Here is a 20,926-nt window from a genome sequence, read left to right as displayed (position 1 = left end):
CGTACACGCACACTAGACAAGAATGAAGTTCCTGGTAGTATGCGTGCAGATTCAACTCCCACTGAGTTCATAGGGAGATGGATATATTTTAGACCCCAGCGAGCTGCAAGCAATGATAGGAATTCCACTAGTGGATCCGCTTTATGCCCCATGATTGGAGACAACCTATGCCTTAGAAAAGTAGTGGGCACGCGGAGGCCTTCCCAGAAAGCTCCCTTGTCAAATGAGAGTTCTAACATGCTGAGAGTCCCTCAAGTTGTGTGTGGCAAAGCTGATTCTGCGTGACCACGGATGGGTACTCAGAGTAGAAAATCAACATTGCATTCTCCTGAGCCATGGAAGCGCTCAGTAGGCTGTTTCAAGACCCTGGTAGGTTGTCGCTAAGAAAGTGTGCTAGTGTCAGGGGCGATTGCTCACCGTGGGAATTTGGCTCCCCAAGCGATGAGGCCGTGGGCTTGGGTTCCGATTTTGCGGCCTTTTCAAACCATGAAGCATTTCATGCTGTTCACGTAACGATAATCACCGGTGTTGCACACTTATAAATATATGCGCGAGTCGTGTGATTATTATTATTGAAGCAGGCCATGGCATGTCCGCATGTCCAGTCAATACCCCAGAGCCATAGACGACAATAACCAAGTTGGTGGGCCCATTCGCATGGCAGTGTCAGCTAACAAGCAGGCAGATCAGAGGAACATGGTTGCAATGCATGGATGGGCAGGCGTCTAATAAGGGAAATATGGTGATGGAATCGTAATTATAGTTAGCGGTTCCTGGTTAGCGGTCGGATCACGTGGGTTTAGGACTCGTGCGCGAACGCCATCCTCAACCTCACCGCATTCTGTCCTTTTCGCACTTCGTCTGCCGGCTATCACTACTCCTCCCGATCATTCTGCTACTCAATAGGTCTATAGTTTAGCGGTGGTGGAATATTGCGTTTGGCTTGCGAGATCCATATTCTTAATATTGTCACCCCTCCTGATCTCTCCTTCCTTACTCTTCCCGACCTTCTCTCCTGAACCCTCTTCATAATGCCTGGTGTTCGTAAGTCGTACTACCATTTACAGCCTGTGTTTCTGTTTGGGGGTTCTAGATATCTGCTCTGCCTTGCGTATGAACTTAATTTTACAGCCTGACACTCAAATAGCTCCAGATGCGCTGGACCAGCTGAAGAGAGGGTTCAAAAAGTTCTTCAGGGGTCGCAAGAATCGAATGTCAACTGCCCAAGCTGCTCCTTCAGCAGACACTCCGGAAGCCACCACCACAGCACCCGCACCAGATGCAAAGCCAATGAAGGCTACACCATCGGAAGACTACTCCGGCCGCCCCACCCAGCAGCCCCCAGAAACAACTTACAGCAGATTGCCGACTTCTCCCCCCCAGCTCCCTGCTCCCCGGCGCAGCACCAGAAACAGCACCGGCGACTACTCCAGCCACTGATGCAACAGCTCCCCCCAGCCCCAACTCCCGGTGCAGCACCAGATGCCTCCCCAGAAACTGCCCCAGCCGCTGCCGCAACGGTTCCCCCCGCAATAACTGAGCCGCCTGCAGCTGCTGACCCTGCTCCTACAAGCGAATCCACGTCTGCAGCAGTTGATGCCCCTGCGGCCGCCACCCCTACCCCTGAGCCACCGAAGGAAACAGTTCCAGCAGCTACAGATGCTACTCCAACTCCAGCTCCAGCTGCTGACGGTACGCTCACCAGCATATATTTATTATTCTGCAACCATTACAGAAAGCTAATCATAGTTAATTGTGGTTTAGATGTTGCTCCTACTCCTGCGGCCATTCCTGCAACGGTCCCCGAGGCTACCGCTGCTACTCCCACTGCTGCTACTGCTGAAGTCTCAAAGACAGCGGACCCAGCGCCAGAACCAACCCCCGCCCCTGAATCGAAACCCGCTGAAACCCAGTCTGCTGAGATTAAGCCGGCTGAAGTCACAGAAGCAGCGAAAACGGAAGCCGAACCGACTCCAGATGTCAAGACGGCTGCTGCTCCAGCACCTGCTCCTGCTTCGTGAGCAATTTTTTCCTCTCCCCTGAATAACCCTTAGTAACATCATGACGATTTTTCCACACTCATCTTCTATGCTCATTATGCTGCAACAAACGCAACCATGGAATGTTGTTTTGCCTTTATACATGACATGAACTAAAATATCAAATCTGGGTTGGATATTGGTGGATTAATATCTTGTTGTATCGTTGGATATTTCAGTACTCCTACTGATTTATGTTGGTTGCCGCTTGTATTATGCGCTATATTTTCCTTTTCTTTATTGTGTCAACTGAGCACGATTCCCCGTAGTGCACTCTCGGCCTCTGTGTACTGTGTACTTTTTGTTTGTCCACGTCCGACTGGCTTGCATAATACCCGTTTTTTTTCTATATTTTTCTTTCTTTTTTTGTTTTCTTATTTTCTTTTCCTGTTACACCAGTGCCACTTTGCAAAAATAATTATATCACACAGCTGTTTTTGTCTTGCATACTCTTCGGTTACTCCCAATGTGCCTCGGAATTTGGGCAGCAATTTCTCCCCAACGTGCTATGCAAGAGTGATTTTGAGCCTGGTGGGGATTAATTAATAAATACTTACATTTGATGTTGTGTGAAAGATACTTTTATACTTTTGTAAGTAACCTTCCGAGTGAAGTGTAATGATAGACACTTTTACATTGAGGTGCATCGCTAACACCCGCTATAGACAGGATTGGGAAATGATGGCCATGAGATTCTAGCCTTGCTCAGTAGGAAATGAAATGCTAGCCTTGATCCTGAGTTGCCTTGTAGTGATGTTCTTGTGCGATGTATGCAAGATCTGGTTTATTCCGCGGTCTTCTTTCATTCAACTCATCCATACGGTCATAGACTCCTGTAGCTCCCGAGGATTATCCCAAGGCGATATTCGAACTAGTTTCCCCCTTTTCTCCTATCTGTTTCCCTGCTGTTTACTTAGCGGTATGTACGCTAAGTGGTGTTTGTGGATATAAATCACGTGCTGCCTGCCAACTGCCCCTTCCAATATTTCAAGGTTTCCTTGTCTCTTCTCGTATCGTATCAGATGCTTGTCAGGGTTAAGTCTAGTGTTGATTCAGTGGAGAGAGATATCTACTTGTACATGTACATGTACATAGGTCACTTTCTTTGTGAATGAGAAACGGAGTTATTTTAAGGTGGAAATTGATATCCAAATACCTGATCTACTTAAGTAGTAATGAAACTGTATGAAGATCGATTAGACACCACAAGTAAATCAGCCTGTTTCCCGGAATAGAGAAGTGCTAAATGTGAGAAATGTCTTTATACATCTTTCAGATAATCTCTGCAAGATATTTTAGGCGTTCCACCCAGCTTCCATGAAAAAACGTTGTAACTATTACCAAAGATTGTGTTTGAGCGGCTTGTGGGTCCTCCTCCGGGTATACATACAGTTGATCGTGGTACTAACTCATGCCAAAAAAACAGCTCGGCGCGGTTCCAACCCAATTCCAACTTGGACCCAACCCATGGCAGTTACCCCCATTAAAAGTACTTACACTAGACATATCCAGCACAATCACCTCTATCTCCTCATAATATTGGTTTTTTATATTTCTCAGGAATCTAACGCTTTCTAGCCTTTTCTAGTTCTAATTCTAATCATCTCTAAGTCTCTACACTAAGAAACTGGATGTTGAGAGGAAGAGTAACAATAGAATGTAGTAGATATTGTATTTAGTCCATACTGTGTAGTTACTCCGTATAGCGTATGTGTATTATTATTATTATTAGGGAGGGCTGGCCACCTCCCACGTGAAAAAACCTTATCGACGACTAGTTAGTTAAATAAAGTTCCAAGCGGCGGCAAGTTCCGCGATTGGTGACATGGGACGAGGAGGTCGCAGCTTGTATATTAATATTGCTGGTAGTTCTATCAAAGTCCTCCACATTAGCGTCCAAAACAGCGTTTTGAAACTATGTTACGAGATTTCCCTTTTCGCGCCTCTTACCTCATGCCCCACTTCTCGCAATTTACCGCTTTGACATCGGAAGCTTCCGTGACATGAGTGGCGTGGAGAAATGTTCTTAAGCTGTCCTATATTCCATATTTAAATTTCTACAATATGGAAGCAGCCGCCAACATCAAGTAGGTGTCTCTGGTTCTGGTTTATTTCATCTTGCCCTCCTCTTTTCTTGCTTCCCTTCTTTCTCTTTCATCCTCACGTTTACATCTAATCTACTCTTATCACTATTTTTTATTTATGTACATGTACTTATTTTTGACGCTGTGAGAAGCGAGTTAGGCCGAAACTATTTTCGCGAGCATAGATCAAAGGTATTATGGGTACACGGTGGCATATGTTGCTCCATGCACCTCAGGGAAACAGAACTCCAGCACCTCCCTCCCGGCTTCCCGTTCGCGGCGAATTGCCCTTCCCAATGTCACAGACGCCGTCTTTTCTTTGGTCATATGCGTTCATTTGTGCGCGCCTATCCAGCCTGCCAGAGGTTCACCAGCATGCGTTCGGTTGAGTTCTGTCCGGTTAATCGTCTCTATCATTATTCATCATCTCACGACCTGCACTTCCCTCTTGCTCACCTCTACCATCACGGAGGGTAGCTTTCTTTTCCTTTTCCTTCAACCTCTTTTTAATCTTCTTCTCTCGGTTTCTCCTCATTCGCTTTTCTCTTTCAGCCGCTTCCGCAGTTCGAGTGGCAGCAAGACGACGGCGCAGTACGATACGTCGCTTCTTGCCGGGTTTTTTTCGGGATTTGGGCGCTTTCGTGGTTAATGGGTTTAAAAGCGTGACACCTTTTGTCTGTGAAGAGTCTGACGGAACTTTCGATTTAGTTTTGGATGGTGTTGTTTGGAGATGGATGACTCGCCATGAAAGATGGCAGCCAGGCTAGTTTTCGAAGTATTATTAGCTAGCAACATCTACAAGCTTCTTAAAGGTTATTTTATTTCCTTATATATCCGCTTTCTATGTTTCTTTCCTTCTGTTTTTTTCCCTACGTAAAGTCTCCCAAAGGAGGAGGTGGAGAGTCAATAGTTCGGCACTTACCCATGCGCACTTCTTTGCCCCTTCAAGTATTGTTTCCCCACTAACTGCAGCATCAACAAATATTTGCTTCTGCCGTGTATCCAAATCGACAGTCCGGGCCTCTATTCTATCCCCCGCCATTTTCCGCTTAGCCCACTCAGGGTCCGAGAAATAATACTCCCAACCCCGAAACGGGACGACAAATCCACCCACCCCATCATTAGCGGTAGGCGTAGGTGATCGCAATTTGATCCTGAATTTCTGAATCCCAGCATCTTTCACATCAATTTGCTGTGGTCCATCGTTATGGTCACCTTCGCTTTCATCCCTAGATTTCACCCCTCGGGTGGGTTCCGATACACACTTTCCGGCACGCGCTGGTGGGACGTGAAATAGTCTGAACTCGAACTCCTGCTCCTCCTCTTCATCCTGGATATGTTCCAAGTCTGGCTCGGGGTGTGTTGCTTTTGGGGTAGGGGGAGTATATGTTTCTACCGACGAGAATATGTTTCGTAGGGCGTTTGCGGCGTATGTGGCTGCGGTGCTATCTGGAGGGGATGGCGAACGGGAGGAGCGACGGGACCGTAGATCTTCACGACGGACGCTATAAAAGAGAGAGAGAGAGAGAGAGTTAGCAATAACAGGTATTTTTATTTGCGGCCGGAGATTGTTGTAGGGCGTCAACTGTTTGATCGCCGACAGGCGGGTAAAGCCTGAGAGTGACATACCGTTTTGCGCCGGGAAACTCAAACATTGTGTGTACTTGTATAAAGTGATTGCTACGATATGCAGAGTAGAAAAATTACTATGCTTCCTTTCTAGAAGTAGGTATTAGAAAAACATGTTCGATGGACCAGTAAGTGGATGGGATGGTCAACTAACCCACTGGGAGCTTTGAGGCGGAAAGTGAAGGTTTAGGCGCGCCAAGGCTTCGTTCCACCCCCTTCCTAAGATAGATATACTCCGTACAATGACATGGTAACTTTTATAATCAAGATGCACTGTCGTCCATTCTAATTATCAAGATTCGCTGTTCTATGACATTTTTTTTTTTTTATTTACCTGTTTATAATTCAATTCATCCTATTAATGTAACATTGTCGCAACTCCTAGAATATATGAGACTAAAATGTCAAGTGCCTACTTTAGCAGTATAGTAGTGCGTGTGGAGAGGCTTCAATACAACGCTTCCTAACTGAAATTTGCTAGTATTTACCGAACTACTCTAATGCCGACAAGGACAGTTTCTGACTCTTGAATAGCCACATTTAGATTTTGCTAAACATAATGACAGAAGAATATGGAACATGTTTTAAATAACAACCACTGCCAAATACCCTTCGCAAGCAATACTTGAGAGGAAGCCGAAGGGTGGAACAAAGGAGTGCGAAAGACCAGAAATTTTGATATATCCTCCATTTGAAGTTACATATAGGAGCCAAGCAACACTTAGGAGGTTGTTCTCCGCAACCGTGCGCAGTAAGGGCCTTTCAGTGGTCGCAGCATTTGTAATTGTTGCCTCCAGGACAGAAGCCTGCAAGGAGGTGTCAGGAAGCCTTGTACCAAGGGGAGTTTTCTCCGTATGAAAATAGGGTGGAGAAGGGGAGAAAAAAGATGTAATCAAACGCACCAGATCTAAACCTTCCACTGCAATGGCGACTAGTCCATCCGCAGTAGCTCGTGCGGTCTTCACAACGGGCAACTGTGCAGCATTTGACGTCGGCCGGGTCATTAGGGCAGCGGTTGCTCACGTATGTCCCGCCATAAGACCTGCAGGTGGATGTCGAAACGCAGATTCCGTAGTAGCCTCGCGTATCGCTGGTACCGCTACACGGGCCATTCAAAGCTGCTAGAGCCGGTGCTCCAAGGATGGAGAGCGACGTGAGGATGCCGAGAAACTTCATTGCCAAAACCTCGTCTGTCAAAAAGATATGGTAGGATTTTTCTTTTTTTATAAGGGCGGAGATATGCGTGGATAGACTTGATAATTTAGGAAAGATCAGAGTCATGAAATCTCGTACGAGAGTGGCAATGCTTCTTATATTATCACTTTCAGGCTCTTGGTTGAAGGCAACGAGAGCCTGTCAAGAGGGGTACATAAACAAATACATGGATAGGACGCCACACCATGGGGATACCGGAATAAATTGAGCAGATAAAACACCCAGGGGATTGATTGGATTTGGGCTTGAGGACGTTATCGGCTAATACTTTCTTCCGCGGGGGTTGTACACAGTGGGCAGGCTTGGAGCATCTTCGCAGGATGCACAGGTTGGTTTACCAAGGTATATATGTGAGACAATCCCACGGTCACACTCACACTTATATGAGAGGGCGACATCAAGGATGCGCTAACGGATCAGGAGAAGATGAAAAGGACGAATCTCAGCAAGAGGCCATCTTCAGCAAAGCCACTGATTGACAGGGGCCGGCTGGGAACCATGAGCGGCTAGGTAGGCTTGACGTGCAGAATTATCAACCCAAGGACCTGGGGTTGACTACAGCGTAGGGATTCACGGACCTTGACACCAGATCAAGGCAAGGTCTTCAGGCCGCTTTGATTTCCATTGATCGTAGCAGGCCGGGGTTGAGGTTGCAAAGCGCAAGGTCCATAGGAAACCCGGTCACTCGATGTCAAAAGAAAAGTCAACGTGGGGCTTGATACGAGCTAAGAAATGGGCGAGAGCAGACCCAAATGGCATGCCAAATGTTTATGAGCTTCAGCTGCATGGACGTGGGTCCGTTAATGGATTGAATCACTGATTGAACGGGTAATATGGTCAGAGAATATATATGTTGGAACGGATAAAAGAAAAAAAAAAAAAAAGAAAGAAAGAAAGCAAGAAAGCAAGAAAGAAAAGAAAAGAAAAAGAACTGTTTGAAGCGAGAACAACCAGTCCGTCCGGCACACTGATTCATTTGCTCATTTTATCTAGGCCTGTTTTATCGTATTGCGGCAGGGTAGCGTCGCACGAACGGGAAATAAAAACGACCGCGCGAGTAAACGTGTGGAGAAAAGCAAATTAAATGGAACGCCTGGTCAAGTCGAATTAAGCACTGACACGGCATGATCTGTAGTAGTAGGTTGAGAGTTGTTGTTCGAACGGTCTGTCCCCGCATTTGTCACAGGAAACTCTCGGTCGTATAGTTATAAATATATTAAAAATCTCTGCCGCTCATATCGCTGCCCTAAGAGCATGTTTTGTGGGGCTGGGCTCAGATCTCCCGTGCAGCTTAAATATAAAAATCAGACACTGTCCAGGGCTTTACTGTGGTAGTTATAAGATAATAATAATAATAGTACCCATTTATCCTCAAAATTGACAGTGTATATCTGCTAGAGGAGTCTGGATTCAAAGTCTCTCTGCCTTTATCTAACGTATTTCACCACGAAATTGATCACACCACAACCTGGATCACTTTGTGTCTCTACACTCATGAGAGAGTACGCCTAAGACCAATAAACACCAAATGTATTTTCTCAAATCGATCTAGGTAGTGGTGTGGTGAAATCAATTTCGTGGTGAATACGTCAATTGTTAGTTAATTTTCATCTCACAGTAATGAATGATAACTGACTCTTTTCCGTAGAACCTATTCGTAGACTCAACCTGGTATGTATAGACTCTACGGGCAAGCCATTATTGTCCCCTTAGGGCCTGTTCGGTGCGTTCGTACTCTTTTTGTACGGAGTGGGTAGTTATAGATGCTACTATTTTGGTCAGAATCTTAACAGACAAATGGACAATTCTTTTTGAAGCAGATATTCTTTACCTCATTTAGTTAGACGGCTCCACTTTTCACCTCTGATTGACACTAAAAACACTAGAAAAGTCAAATCTTGATTACTCATTCATTTTCAAAAATATCATCTGTATTTTTGCTTGTAATGATCAAAACCAGGGTATTTTTGCTGAATAAGTGTATTTTTGACTGAAATCTGTGACTGTGTACAAAAAGAACGAGTAGACTGCTCACAGCGTTAATCCATGGAGTTCGTACCAGACTGAGGCGTATAATACGCTCTGTGCTCGGGAGGTAGAATACCAATACCAGATCAACAAATCCAGGCTGGTGATTGGCCACAAGACTGGCTTGGCAGGCTTGGCAGCATGCTGGTTTGTGTCGCTGCCAATTCATCAATTTCCAGCCTTCAACTTTCGCATCTACAGTACAACCTCATCACAACTATCCGGGTCTTCTACTCCCGCCGCCATATGCAGATGCCGCACATTCTGACGGCTCGATGACTTTACGTTCAGCCTTCTCGCCTACCTAGCACCCCTGTTATTACCATATAACCTGCCACTTCTCACGTCTGTCTACCCCTCGATTGCTCGATTGCGAGGTCGAGTATCAAATACACATCCACGTTGTTGAGTCGCAAACTAGATCGCAATACATGGGCATTTGCGCGTCTTGCCTGGGTCGGGGTGGCCGGGACAGCCACGACGTAAGCAGTCCTTTCTCCTTTTTTTGTCTCGTTTTTGCCTTGTGATGGCTGGCAGCGAAGAAGCCTCCTGTGTCGAGTTCACCCTCCATTTAATTTCACTGACATGTTTTGTAGTCTGAATCATCACGGTTGCTTGACGATGACCTGTACCAGTCAGGCTATGGGTACGGCGCTGTTGGATCTGCCCATCGCCAGGGACCCGACCCAGAATCCTTGAAACGCGAACGAGAAGCCCTAGAGGCAATATGCCAACGCACATCGGAGTAAGTTTGCGCCTTTAAGTAACTCAGATATATATAATCCGCCCTCTTTGGCAACGCAAATCAATGCCACCATACCAGCACATGATCTCTTCAGCTAATCATCATTACCATTACCCACTAGTTCCGTGATTGATATCTGGGCCTTGCAAAGCCCCCACCCGCCCAGACCTGCGCCTTCGTCGATACATACGACCACCGCATCTTCATCGCGAGCAGCGAGCCACCAGACCGCAACATCATCAACAACGGAAGAGCCTCAATCTCCAGCACAAGAGCAGAAAACTGAAAGCCAAGCAGATAGCATTAGACGAGCTGCGTCACCAGCTCCGGGAGAATTTGGGAAACTGCGCTATGCGCCACTACCACCAACAAATGACGTCAACCTCTCAAATGTACCGAAACAATGGGGAGAAGTTGTTATGACGGCGAGGAGGGGTAAAAAGACCAGGCTTGGTATAAATACTGAGAACGGAAAAGACGAATCCAAGGATATATTTGCGGTTTTGGTTATCGATTGAACAGCCAGCTGAAAGGCGAAATCCATGTACGGACAAACAAGGAGCTGGATGGAGCTAACAGGCGGATACTATATTCATCGATTGAAACAACATCACCCATCAAGCAAAAGCCCGCTCAGAACCTCCCCTTACTCGGTCCATGAAAGCGTGCTCGGACTCGATTGCCGGATCTCCGTCACCAACGACAGCACGCTCTGCTCGAATATCCTGGGAACCAATTTTATGTTCTTTCAAGAAGAAAATCCCTCTATGGTTGATATACAAATGTTCCGACATAACTCCTAACTGGACCTGAAACCGATATCCGCTCGAAGCTTATTCTTGTCTTCCCCTCTAGAACGCGAGCGTCACATTTTTTCCCCTGCCTACTACACATTCCGTGTCCCAAAGGCTATTTGAATTGCACCGCATCTTCTTGGCTGGCCAAAGCCTTCATTTTATCCCCATTTCCTTTTTTAAATTCTTTTTCCGGGTGATATTCCCATTCGTTTTGTCTTATTAAGCTGTCAACATTTCAGTCACGCACATATATCCGTTCGCATTGTCCTCCATGCGACAACCAAATATCCTTATACAACCACATCAGCTTCCTTTCTTTGCATCCTATTTACACAAAATCCACCGCTTGTGAGTGGTAGTACTTCATTAAAAGGGATGGGGAAGAACCCCCCCCCCCCCCCCCCCTTTTTCTTTTTTTTTTTTTTTTCCCTCTATTAAATATTTTTTTTTTTTTCCTTTATTGTGGCTTGTGTTGTTGATTGAACTCCAGTCTAAAAGAATAGGGCTAGACAAAAAGGAGCCAAGGCTAAGTATACTGAGAAAAAGACAGGAGTGGCAGTGTTTGGTTCGGCTATATTTATATCCTTTATCTCTTCATTCCCTTCTTATATTTTCTTTTCTGTTCAAAATCTCTGTGGGCTGTCTCCCGATCTCATATCTTAATCATATATCTTCTCATTTCCTTAATCTCCTTACATTGTTGCATTCTATTGTATATTTACGAGTTCAAATATTTTAAAAGCAGAATAAAATATGGGGCGATATATCAGACAAGTCATGCTCCATTCAATATTTTGTTCTGACTCTGGATATCACAACACCTTGTCATGTTATGTGTAGGATGACAGATTAAAGTAGCTGGATGAAATATTTAATGAATTAATTACGTTTGTTAAGCCTGGTAATTCTGCATCATCTGACGAACCTGGCACATCAGGCGCTGCAAACCTCGCTCTTAGGGCTGCTGGGGAATGGCACATCTACCGTGCTTCCGCCGCGGTTTGATGGTGGGTTGCATAAAGTGCCTGCTGCACAGTTGGTCCAATAGTTGATTGAATATTTCGAAGGGGGGTGGTGGGGTTTGGACATTAGTATATTTCTAGCAACGGGGACTATCAGGGGCACTAGTTTATGCTTTGAAGTTTTCGTTTCGTTTTTTTCGCGTGGGGTATATGGGCCTCCTTTGTTTGTTTTGTATCAAAGGGGCCTGCCTAGATGGTCAAGTGAAGGGGGGTTGACCTCAAATCTTGCACTTACGCAGAAGGCACTTAGGCAGAAGGGGAAATTTGTGAGTGGTTGGTTGGTTTGGGATCTGTGGAGGTTATCTAGAATTGGGTTTCGACGGGAGGTCTGTATGAATGATGCTGTGAAATAATTATTTGTCTGCTTTCGCCATATCCAGACTGTCCGTTTTTGTTGGTGCTGAGGTTGGATTTCATGTCGGACACAGTTTTTGGTTGCTGTGGCAGCATGGAAGAGTCTGGTCACCTAATATGAAGATAACCGGATATTTCAGGTTTCGCAGGGAGTGGTCAAAAGAAAAGTAGAGCAAGCTGTATGTAAACATGTTGGGAAGAGCGGAGAGAGATATAGACAGCTATCATATGCTAGCTAAGTCGGAAAAAAAAGGCACATTGTGAAACCAAATCATGAGAGGAACCAGACAACACAGGTAAAACGAATTTATTCAGAAAAATAAAAATAAAAATGAGGAGGTCCAGAGAAACAACGCCTTGTGGAGAAAAAGAATAAGACGATAGAAACACACAAACAAAAACAAAGAAGAATATGAATATGCTGCTTAGAGTACCAGGCCCCGTCCTGCTAGAAAGATTGAAAAACGGCGCCCCGGGAACAACTCGTCGAAGTAAATGTTGAACATAATGTTGTCTGTACCCTGCACTTGATATCCCCGTTCATTTAAAATATAATATTATTTCCCAGCCATGATGAAGAAGGTGGGTTAAATCAATCCGCTGTTTGAGTCGAACTCCTGAATTAACGCCGGGTAGCAGCCCTAGTCGGGGGCAAAACTACGAAATCGAGGTATACCCTGTGTCTTCCATGTCCAAGAGCTCCAAACACACATATGCAAAAGCTCGGTCCGGCGTTTTAGAGAAGAAGGTATGGCCATCATACGTCGTCCATTTCTCCAGCGGGCTCCTCATTCCCGGACATGTAACTGCCAACCGAGCTCAGTTCGTCATCTGATTCCGAGTCCTCGCCAGCTTCATCCGCTGCATCTTTGCTCGCGTACTTGGCGACATATTCTACCCCACAAAAAGGAGATTTTTATTAGCTTCCGCAACTTTTGGATGAGACTAGCGATTAACTTCCTATCATACCTCGCACCCTGGCCTCATATTTCTTTGGATCTCGCATCAACACGGCGGCAGCATCCCCGTTTAGGGGATCTGATGGGTTAGGATATCGGAGGAGCTGTGGGAGGAAGACTTCGAATATATTGATCATGTCGTACATGGGTGACCATGTTTGGTTGATTACATCCAGACATACCGAACCAGACCTAACCGTCCAATTAGATGGTGCTAAAAGGTGATTTTTGAGTGGGTGTAAAGTCTCACAGCTCATCAATATTAGGATGGTAAATTCGGTTCACGAAGCCGATGCTCGGACTCTTGTATGGGTACTGATCGGGTAGTTCCACATGGATTTTCCAGAGCCCGCCCTCGAATGGTGCTGAAAGGTTGTTAGTCCGGTAACGCCATATATCCAATCGAGGCTAATACGCACTCTCTTCCGGTCCCTTGAATCGTACGTAGAACTCTTGCCTAAATTCGGTAGCTGAGTCAATCTTGCCCGGGGTACCGCCAACGATTCAACAACGAGCGATGGGTTAGGGGATACGAAGGTTATATTACATACACTATAACAGAAATGTTAAGTTACGTTAGCAACATATGATCTTCATATACTAAGATAAATGACTAGTTGCACTCACTGTTGTCGTTAACAAGTGTGACCTCATAGTCACTCATCAACCTGGGCTATTTGTTAGCACCCCGAAACTACTACTCTAGATATCATCTTCGGATATCAAGAGAAACTATCTCGCAGATATAAAGCTTGTAATCATAGTCACGGGAATAGCATACATCCTGTAACCTTGGTTAGTTTCTGTTTCACAAGCAGCATGGGATATAAGGCAGCATACTTCATCACCTGTAGGAACAAAGAAAAACACCCAGGTAGTCAGTCACAATATCTCCAAGGAGGACATAATACTTATCACACCATATCTCTCCAAATCTGGACTTACATCTGTCTCGATCCTCCGCTTTGGACTACTCATCTCGACGAACTGCTGGATATTTGATGGCTGGAACCGCTTCTGGAGAACTTGGCCTCGCGGCTCCGCAGGGTAGATTTAACCGTAAGGATTAACTAATCTATCTCGTTTGCAGTGAATTTATTTGAGGGCGGGATGCAGCGTTGATAAAGCGAGGGAGTTAGGTGGTGGCGGTCTAAAGCGGTATCGGGAGAGCGGGGAACACGGGCGGGATGGGGAGGGGTATATAAAGGAAAGAGTGGCAGAGTTGGGAAGTATGTGCAGAAGAGCGTTTATGCAGGTCGGATCAGGCCGAAAGATGCGTTGTTTCGGCGAAGACGGGCGGAATTAGCATGCAAGTGGAGGAACAGTGCAGTGTGGTCAAGCGTGATTCATGGAGAGAGAACTAGTTGAGGAAGATCAGCGTAGTCAGCGCTTAGGTAAGGTGATCCTGTGCCACGCTATTTTGGACTTCTTCTCGGCTCCTGCAGAGTCCAGAGTCGGCGGATCCATCCATCAACGACAATCACGACGATCACGACATCACGACATCACGACATCACGACATCACGACATCACAACATCACGACATCACGACATCCGCATGCCTCCTGTTTGCGACGGGAAGATTGCCATCGCAATAGTTATAATACTGGGCTGGTTATCGTCATTCATTATCTGCACATATCCTACGTGTTATTTATTGCCAAGCCCGGAAACTCTCCATGCCTCAAAAAAACCTCTTATCCATATACCTCAAATTCAATTTCTCTGTTCCAAAGTATGTGCTGCACAATGCATACTTCAAGTCAATACGTTTCCCATTTTCCTTTCCTCTCTCACCACGAGGAAATCACCCCATCATTGCCAATACTATGATGATCAACCTCTCTCAAAACAAAACAATGTGCCTGTTCCAGAAAAGTGGTTCTTATGCGAGCATGCCAACAGTCCAATTCCCAAGCTGTTTTATACCCCTAGGCACACATTAACATGTGTCTGTCTCCGTCTCATATTATTCTGTTTAATAGGGAGAAATTGGGGAAGCGTACAGGAACACCCATCTCTCCAAAGATGTCGTAGTTAATTATAACTAGCACCCATTCGTCTCTCGAATTCTCTCCAGTTGCCCACAATATCAAACCCGTCCAGGTGGAACATGTCTTCCCTCACAGACGACGTATCTGAAACCAAACTGTCTCTTCCACTTTCCTCGCTGTACCTGTCGGTATCAGGGTCTTGGTCAGGGGCATTTTGGGTCGCATATGCGTAAGCGAAGCCATGTTCAAGCGGCATCGGGGTTGGCTGGAATGGGCCTCTGGCAGCTCGTCTCTCGCGATGCTTCAGGCAAATAAGTTGGTCAGAACTTATATATAACACCTAGGCGTGGAATCCCAACGACTGGAGAGCGAGGAATGCAAACCTTTTCCTTGATGGAGTTCACAAAGGGGATTTTGCTACTCAACGGAAGCCAGAAGTTTACTATGACCTTCTTGAGCCAGAATTCTTTCTTGGGGTTGTCACGGCGTTCTTTTGCCTTTGCCTATGTATGAGATATAGCAGAGTATCAGCTTGGAGGGACAAGAATCCTCTGGCTGCAAATTCAGATGCAAGCTGTATAAAAAATGATACTCACAATGCTCTTTCTGATTTGTCGTGCTCTTAACTCTGTGCGAAGACTGGCAGGGGTAAGAATCATCCTCCACTTCTTGATCAGAACTTCACAGGTTCTTTTTGTTTGATACAGATGATCATTAGCTAGAGGCAATCTGTTTCAGGAACAAAAGAAAAGACATGAAACAAGAAGAGGAACAAAAATGGATGATGACTCTATATTCTAATGAAGCAGTATTAATTTTCAGGTGTGAAGTTGTGTTGAAGAAAAGTAGTAGATGAGATCTCAGCAACAACACTTGAAGACAAGAATACTATCTACATGATTTGTCTACATCAAGCTGAACAGATGTGTGCACTGCTTTGTTGCTCTTCAGTGAAACATCTTTTATACTATCAATCTTATCTATAAGAATTACAATCATCAAACCATTGACTTTTCAAAACATCTGAGCAAATGCAGCAGAAATAAAAGAAAGATTCTAAAAACCTTACCGTCTCAGCTATGCAAAAGAAATGATGCTAACGGAATAATATCCTCCCCCGCCAGAATAGAGCAGGTAAAAGGAAGGGAGACAAAGAAAGGGAAAATATGAGAAATATCCAACCAACCAACATAAACTCCCTTCAAGTAGGATAACATTCTACCAGCATTCCTCTTTGCCCACCAAAGTTCACTTCTCTCCCTCCATTTCCTCTTGCATCGCCTCAACAGAGCTCCAATCATAATTATAAAGCCCAAGACCCTAGGCTCTCAGCACCACTCAACTTCTCGCGCACAATATCCTCCAACATCCTGGTGATTAGGTCGGTAGTCTCTCAAGTCCAGACCAGCTTGGTTTGGTGGCTGTGTAGTAGTGTCCAGCTTGCTTCCATGTCGTCCATTGTTTTTCTATCGTGGGCTTGGCAGTCGGTGCGGCCGTATTCAGTGCGCTCACCACTGTTCATTGTAATTGAATGTCAATTAGTTGAAGGATCGCAATATGGAAGAAGAGGAACCTGAGGACCGGGGTATTTTATTTACTAAAAACCAGCTGAACTACAGCATAATCCATCCTGTCACCGAAATCCATTGAGAGGCTCAAAGGTCGTATTTCGTGACACTACCAGGGGAACAGGAGGCGGGGATATATGGGCTGCTTCGAAGGTAATCATGTTCGAAGGAGTAACATCTGTGCCATTTTCCAAGTCAACATGGACTATGGGATACCCAAGAGGCTTTTTCGGAAGTTCAGTTTGTGTTTGGGTCTAGTGTGAATTATTTACTTCACGGAGAAAACGAGACCTTGGCTGATCTTTTCAGGAGACCGCCTTCAATAATCTAAGTAGTGCTGAGCTGTCTTTAGGCTGCCGTTGACTTTTGTATGATGGGCTGCCGCATTGTCACGGCTTATTAAATTGACGGCCCCTTTGCGGAGGTATATGAAATCATAACCGGTTTTCCACCAGGCCCTATGATAGAGAGTTATTCGGCGTCTAGGGCATTTTTATTTCCCCGAAAAGAAGCGGTAAATTGTCAACCTCGCTCCTTTGTTTGAGTTCGAGGTCTGTTGTATTTATGTTCGTTACCGTCGGGGTATTTCCAATCAATTACTAGTAGGAATACAAGCAGTTAGAATTTGCAAACAGATTTATCATTTTCATGTATCCACACAGCATTGAGAGAAGGAAAAAAAATCGAAGGAATATGGCAGAAAGATATCTCACCAACACCATCGAAACCATGCTTTGTAACCATATCAGCTACGTTCTTCGCATACTTCTTCCTACTGCTATTGTTTTAACACCAATAGAAAATATCATGGCCATCACTCCAACTCGCACTAGCAATGAATGTTTAGTGACGTTTGAAAACCAGCCTCGAATTTCGCTGATGGGTGCGATTGTGGCATACTTCCGCGGTGCGCTTTCAATGAGGAGGCTGTTGATGGCGAAAGTCATGTTGGCACAGTCGATGCCGACGGTTTGGTATCTACCTAGTAGAGCGGTGTGCTATTCCGTTGTGGCACGAATGGATGATCCAACGGTGCGCATAGGCATTCTTTGGGCAGAACCTAACAAGAGATAGTGAAGCAGTGCAATATTTATTGAATTACCCGGCATATATTCTTAATATCCAAGTGCCTGTCAGGATCTTGCCTTGCCTCGTCATCTGAGCGGTTTCCTGTAACAGTGCCATGACTTTCCTCCAGTTTGGGAGAGATACTATCCATGGAATGTTTCGTCTTCACAAGAAACCCTTATCTCGCCATATATCTCCTCTCTTGAAAATCTCTTTAGAGTGTCCAAGTTATTGAAACAGTCCTACAATGCTTGTGCGAACCAAGTAGAGGCATATGCTCCCAGAGGTTGATATGACGCAAGATGAAGAGAAAGGAGAAACCAGCGAAACGGACCAAAATCCTATTCAAAGTATTGTATACTGCCAGATCGAATGGCGACTAAGACAAGAGATGTCTTTCGAGACACAACGAAACGTCCATTAGCTAGGGGCGTGTCATATTTCTGTTCGAAATAGTGCCTTTAGTCAACGACTCCCCTCTGATATAACTACTCTTTTATGGCAGGAGTTCGCGATTGGGCAGTGCTCAATGCCCACGTAAGCCGCCCTTGCGGAGGGCATGTCACAAGGCTGCTGAGGCGCAAAGCCTGCATTCGCCAGCGACTGATCTAGCCACATGAGATGTTTGCTTTCAAAATTGACTGCCGGGTCTATCCAACGCTTGATCTGTTCACCCCGCAAAGTATAAGGCCCAATGATCCCTCCGGTCAGCAAATTCTTGAAGATGCAACACCATAACATAACGCAACAGAGGTTTGCGCATCCGATATGCATAATCATGCACTCAGGATATTGTTAGAAAAGCCGACTTCCCTATATGTCGCTTGAAATCGCTGCTGCCGTGCTTGAGAATGTACGCTGCGTAAATGAAGCTCCCTCACGTTGGAATTAAGCTTAAAAATTGGGTTCTTGGATGCTTGGCCTGTGCCAAGAACTGTGCGCAAATCCAGTCCGTTAAGCTTCGGTGAACTGTTCTGCGATGAGAATCAGACAAAGCCAATATCCCTTTACTCGAGATAAGCGCATTTTTTGGTATTATTGGATAAATATATATTACGGAGCTTCGGAGGTCACAGTCACAGTACCCTACTCCCAAAAAAGGACATTCGCTGTGTGGTGGATTCTCCGTGCATTAACCCTTCATCCTGTTTGTCATATTAGGTTGTGCTTGATTTTGAAGGGGCTCGTGCAATTCTTTCGGATGACAGTTATCGGAACATACCCGTTGTACTGTGGAATGTCCGAATTGTTGCTAAATTTATCATAGAGTCTTCGTGATGAAGCCACATTATTGGATGATGGAGGCCTTAGTTGCATGTTATGGGCCGGCACTTGCATGTACACGCAAACGAGCGGGCCTGGTGAGCCGATTCCGTAACAAGGATGCGTCGCTCTCACCAACAACAATTGCATCATATACGAAAGTTGATTCGCCAGCCATCCTTTCATCATACGTATGCACCTGTACCACCTGTGTGACACTTTCGGGCTCCTAGGAATAGCATCAGTATTGATGTGGCAGTGAATGCATATATTCTACATTCCAGAGCTCCACGCGTGAAAGGCATAATGATGCAAAATTTGGAACAATCGTCGATGTCCTCTGTGATCTCCAATGACCGCTTTGTTTTTAACCTTCCAAAAAGATGGATGGAGAAGAACAGAAACGAACTCACCGAAAGAAAGGTACCGGAGGAATTGGATCTCGAAAAGAGCGCGGGTTATGCGTTTTCAAATAACGACTCTCCGGGTACGACGACGAGCTCACAACCTTTGATCGACCATGATAAACTGGAGTCACCGCCGTTCACTCCTGATAGTCCACATAGTGGCTGTTACAAACTCGAGCGATATTATGGTCGAACGCTGGCCGGAATTCTGGTGCCGCTTGCAGTAACTGGCTTTTGGGTTGCCATTTCACTAGACCTGTTGCAAGAGCGTGATATTGTCGCATATGGGAGCGAGCACGAGATCCTGATTTACTATGCGTGGTTCACACTTGCTGTGTTTGGGCTCTGCCTTAGCCAATATGGGTTGGCAATGGCGTGGGGCATCCGTCTCAGTTACAATTGCTCCGCTGTGAAGTCGGCATCGGAGTTTAAAGTCCTCACCCGGAAACCTTCGCTAGATAGTGTGTATAGAGGATTAGCCGCAGTTGGAAAATCGTCAAGTTTCGAGGGAAATGGAACTGTTCTTGCATTGAGCCCCCCACCCCCGGCTCCCAGCAAACATATGGGGGCATGCGCGTATTGGCATAGATCTCACTAAACTGAGCATTTATAATGGCTCCGAGGTGTTAGCATTCGACGAAGAAGACTTCTAGTATGCCAATGTCCTAGAATATGCCATGAGGCAAATGCGATATGCCCCAGCCTATGCTGACCTAATTAAACATCCTCAATTTGACGACTAGCTCGAGCAGACCATAGCAGATATGTATTCAGCCATTTACGTTGGCTTCCAACGAGACGTCCCAAATTGACAAATTTTTCTTTGGCGAAGACGAGGAAGGGACTTTAAGGTCGATTCCACACCGACCCCCGATAAGCATTGCAGACCCCATCGGTGTGCGCTGTGTACTCTGTACATACATCCGATCTTGGCACCGCCACACTGGACGCCCGGACCTCCACATACACTGACTCTAAGCGGTCTCCCAGTCCCCCTTTTAAGGAGGCGGAAATAGAGAGCCCTGCTTCCCGCTTTGGTTACGCCGCCGCGGAAATACTCAGTGAGGAGTATGTTCAAATCTTCAATGCTATCATGGCAGCTCCTCCAGAGGTTGTCTCCAACTCTGTTTATTATAAACGGTAGACCAATCCCACGACATTGGTAGAGGCCATCATGCGTGCGTATGCCATGGATGCGTTGCAACTTATGTATGATGGCATTTACAGCACTGAGGTAGGTGCTAGCTACATCGCGAAAAACCTCACCTCGTCACGACGAGGAAAAGTGCTTGGACGTAGGAGATTCAATCCAAGCATACCTGGCACCCTCTTCGTCATCTGGTCTTTTAGCAGTGCGATTCTAGGAGTAACCTATGGCTTCCGCTGTCGCTGGTCAGAGACACTAGATGGATACAGCCTGTTCCACTTTGGTGTTGACCTGGCGCATGAAGTGCGACAGGGCTCCGAGCTTTCTAGTACTGGTGGAATCGAGAAATGCACTAGGCTCTAGGAGCTGCCTGGCCTAATTGGGGATTCCCGTCCGGATAGGGATATTGGCCGTATTACCCTCGTTCCGAAGAAAAATGTGGCCAGGAAAGATAAGATGTATTGCTAGAAGTGCTGGATGGTCTCTTGATGTCGTGGTTCGGTAATGTTATGGGAAATCAGTTTTTCCTCTAAATTGGCCCCTATTTTCTTTTTTGTTTCCATTTTGTTTTTGACAAGTAGTATCATTGAATGGTCGGAAGATGAGT

At 45.6% G+C, this 20,926-nt stretch overlaps 11 protein-coding genes across 11 annotated transcripts; 6 read left to right on the top strand and 5 right to left on the bottom strand.

Annotated features, from left to right (window-relative positions):
- Nucleotides 1-335: 335 nt before the first annotated feature.
- BDBG_16500 (uncharacterized protein) lies at nt 336-542 on the top strand (the record flags this gene model as incomplete). The annotated part of the gene is made up of 1 exon (XM_031724445.1): nt 336-542. The coding sequence occupies one exon, from the start codon at nt 336-338 to the stop codon at nt 540-542; it is 207 nt and encodes a 68-aa protein (XP_031576921.1).
- Nucleotides 543-772: 230 nt separating this feature from the next.
- Nucleotides 773-3,236, top strand: BDBG_02180 (uncharacterized protein). The gene is made up of 4 exons (XM_002627463.2): nt 773-1,044; nt 1,148-1,692; nt 1,765-2,631; nt 2,705-3,236. Exons 2-3 carry the CDS (start codon nt 1,440-1,442, stop codon nt 2,019-2,021), a joined length of 510 nt encoding a protein of 169 aa, XP_002627509.1. The 5' UTR covers nt 773-1,044; nt 1,148-1,439; the 3' UTR covers nt 2,022-2,631; nt 2,705-3,236.
- Nucleotides 3,237-3,829: 593 nt separating this feature from the next.
- BDBG_02179 (uncharacterized protein) lies at nt 3,830-5,907 on the bottom strand. The gene is made up of 3 exons (XM_002627462.2): nt 5,753-5,907; nt 5,046-5,628; nt 3,830-4,886 (listed from the first exon to the last, which is right to left on the bottom strand). Exons 1-3 carry the CDS (start codon nt 5,776-5,778, stop codon nt 4,524-4,526), a joined length of 972 nt encoding a protein of 323 aa, XP_002627508.1. The 5' UTR covers nt 5,779-5,907; the 3' UTR covers nt 3,830-4,523.
- A 304-nt stretch (nt 5,908-6,211) lies between these two features.
- BDBG_02178 (uncharacterized protein) lies at nt 6,212-6,970 on the bottom strand. Its single transcript, XM_002627461.2, has 2 exons — nt 6,655-6,970; nt 6,212-6,558 (listed from the first exon to the last, which is right to left on the bottom strand). Exons 1-2 carry the CDS (start codon nt 6,754-6,756, stop codon nt 6,337-6,339), a joined length of 324 nt encoding a protein of 107 aa, XP_002627507.1. The 5' UTR covers nt 6,757-6,970; the 3' UTR covers nt 6,212-6,336.
- A 2,221-nt stretch (nt 6,971-9,191) lies between these two features.
- BDBG_02177 (uncharacterized protein) lies at nt 9,192-11,439 on the top strand. Its single transcript, XM_002627460.2, has 3 exons — nt 9,192-9,477; nt 9,592-9,740; nt 9,862-11,439. Exons 1-3 carry the CDS (start codon nt 9,427-9,429, stop codon nt 10,256-10,258), a joined length of 597 nt encoding a protein of 198 aa, XP_002627506.1. The 5' UTR covers nt 9,192-9,426; the 3' UTR covers nt 10,259-11,439.
- A 1,231-nt stretch (nt 11,440-12,670) lies between these two features.
- On the bottom strand, nt 12,671-13,850 carry BDBG_02176 (ubiquitin-conjugating enzyme E2 8; the record flags this gene model as incomplete). The annotated part of the gene is made up of 6 exons (XM_031720684.1): nt 12,671-12,807; nt 12,883-13,064; nt 13,123-13,237; nt 13,292-13,329; nt 13,496-13,545; nt 13,818-13,850. 6 exons carry the CDS (start codon nt 13,848-13,850, stop codon nt 12,671-12,673), a joined length of 555 nt encoding a protein of 184 aa, XP_031576920.1.
- Nucleotides 13,851-14,909: 1,059 nt separating this feature from the next.
- On the bottom strand, nt 14,910-15,525 carry BDBG_02175 (uncharacterized protein; the record flags this gene model as incomplete). The annotated part of the gene is made up of 3 exons (XM_002627458.1): nt 14,910-15,167; nt 15,250-15,369; nt 15,463-15,525. The coding sequence occupies 3 exons, from the start codon at nt 15,523-15,525 to the stop codon at nt 14,910-14,912; spliced, it is 441 nt and encodes a 146-aa protein (XP_002627504.1).
- A 1,602-nt stretch (nt 15,526-17,127) lies between these two features.
- BDBG_16499 (uncharacterized protein) lies at nt 17,128-17,650 on the top strand (the record flags this gene model as incomplete). Its single annotated transcript, XM_031724444.1, has 1 exon — nt 17,128-17,650. The coding sequence occupies one exon, from the start codon at nt 17,128-17,130 to the stop codon at nt 17,506-17,508; it is 381 nt and encodes a 126-aa protein (XP_031576919.1). The 3' UTR covers nt 17,509-17,650.
- Nucleotides 17,651-17,919: 269 nt separating this feature from the next.
- BDBG_16498 (uncharacterized protein) lies at nt 17,920-18,366 on the bottom strand. Its single transcript, XM_031724443.1, has one exon. The coding sequence runs from the start codon at nt 18,280-18,282 to the stop codon at nt 17,968-17,970; it is 315 nt and encodes a 104-aa protein (XP_031576918.1). The 5' UTR covers nt 18,283-18,366; the 3' UTR covers nt 17,920-17,967.
- A 340-nt stretch (nt 18,367-18,706) lies between these two features.
- BDBG_16497 (uncharacterized protein) lies at nt 18,707-19,802 on the top strand. The gene has a single exon (XM_031724442.1). The coding sequence runs from the start codon at nt 19,072-19,074 to the stop codon at nt 19,768-19,770; it is 699 nt and encodes a 232-aa protein (XP_031576917.1). The 5' UTR covers nt 18,707-19,071; the 3' UTR covers nt 19,771-19,802.
- A 292-nt stretch (nt 19,803-20,094) lies between these two features.
- BDBG_16496 (uncharacterized protein) lies at nt 20,095-20,895 on the top strand. Its single transcript, XM_031724441.1, has one exon. It carries the CDS (start codon nt 20,347-20,349, stop codon nt 20,680-20,682), a length of 336 nt encoding a protein of 111 aa, XP_031576916.1. The 5' UTR covers nt 20,095-20,346; the 3' UTR covers nt 20,683-20,895.
- The last annotated feature ends 31 nt before the right edge of the window (nt 20,896-20,926 follow it).

The sequence above is a fragment of the Blastomyces gilchristii genome (genome assembly GCF_000003855.2).
Source record: "Blastomyces gilchristii SLH14081 genomic scaffold supercont1.3, whole genome shotgun sequence".
Lineage (NCBI taxonomy): Eukaryota > Fungi > Ascomycota > Eurotiomycetes > Onygenales > Ajellomycetaceae > Blastomyces > Blastomyces gilchristii.
Note: the sequence above shows the minus strand (reverse complement) of the source record. Positions and strands in the feature narration are given on the sequence as shown.

Bases quoted from the DNA above. Each gene is read 5' to 3' on its own strand.
- BDBG_02180 (XM_002627463.2), top strand. From the start codon at position 1,440: ATGCAACAGCTCCCCCCAGCCCCAACTCCCGGTGCAGCACCAGATGCC. The intron at 1,693-1,764 runs GTACGCTCACCA...ATTGTGGTTTAG, and splicing joins TCCAGCTCCAGCTGCTGACG to ATGTTGCTCCTACTCCTGCG.
- BDBG_02179 (XM_002627462.2), bottom strand. From the start codon at position 5,778: ATGTTTGAGTTTCCCGGCGCAAAACG. The intron at 5,629-5,752 runs GTATGTCACTCT...TCTCTTTTATAG, and splicing joins GAGTTTCCCGGCGCAAAACG to CGTCCGTCGTGAAGATCTAC. The intron at 4,887-5,045 runs GTAAGTGCCGAA...TTCGAAAACTAG, and splicing joins GGGCAAAGAAGTGCGCATGG to CCTGGCTGCCATCTTTCATG.
- BDBG_02178 (XM_002627461.2), bottom strand. From the start codon at position 6,756: ATGACCCGGCCGACGTCAAATGCTGCACAGTTGCCCGTTGTGAAGACC. The intron at 6,559-6,654 runs GTGCGTTTGATT...ACCTCCTTGCAG, and splicing joins CAGTGGAAGGTTTAGATCTG to GCTTCTGTCCTGGAGGCAAC.
- BDBG_02177 (XM_002627460.2), top strand. From the start codon at position 9,427: ATGGGCATTTGCGCGTCTTGCCTGGGTCGGGGTGGCCGGGACAGCCAC. The intron at 9,478-9,591 runs GTAAGCAGTCCT...CATGTTTTGTAG, and splicing joins GTGGCCGGGACAGCCACGAC to TCTGAATCATCACGGTTGCT. The intron at 9,741-9,861 runs GTAAGTTTGCGC...ATTACCCACTAG, and splicing joins ATATGCCAACGCACATCGGA to TTCCGTGATTGATATCTGGG.
- BDBG_16498 (XM_031724443.1), bottom strand. From the start codon at position 18,282: ATGATTATGCATATCGGATGCGCAAACCTCTGTTGCGTTATGTTATGG.
- BDBG_16497 (XM_031724442.1), top strand. From the start codon at position 19,072: ATGATGCAAAATTTGGAACAATCGTCGATGTCCTCTGTGATCTCCAAT.
- BDBG_16496 (XM_031724441.1), top strand. From the start codon at position 20,347: ATGCGTGCGTATGCCATGGATGCGTTGCAACTTATGTATGATGGCATT.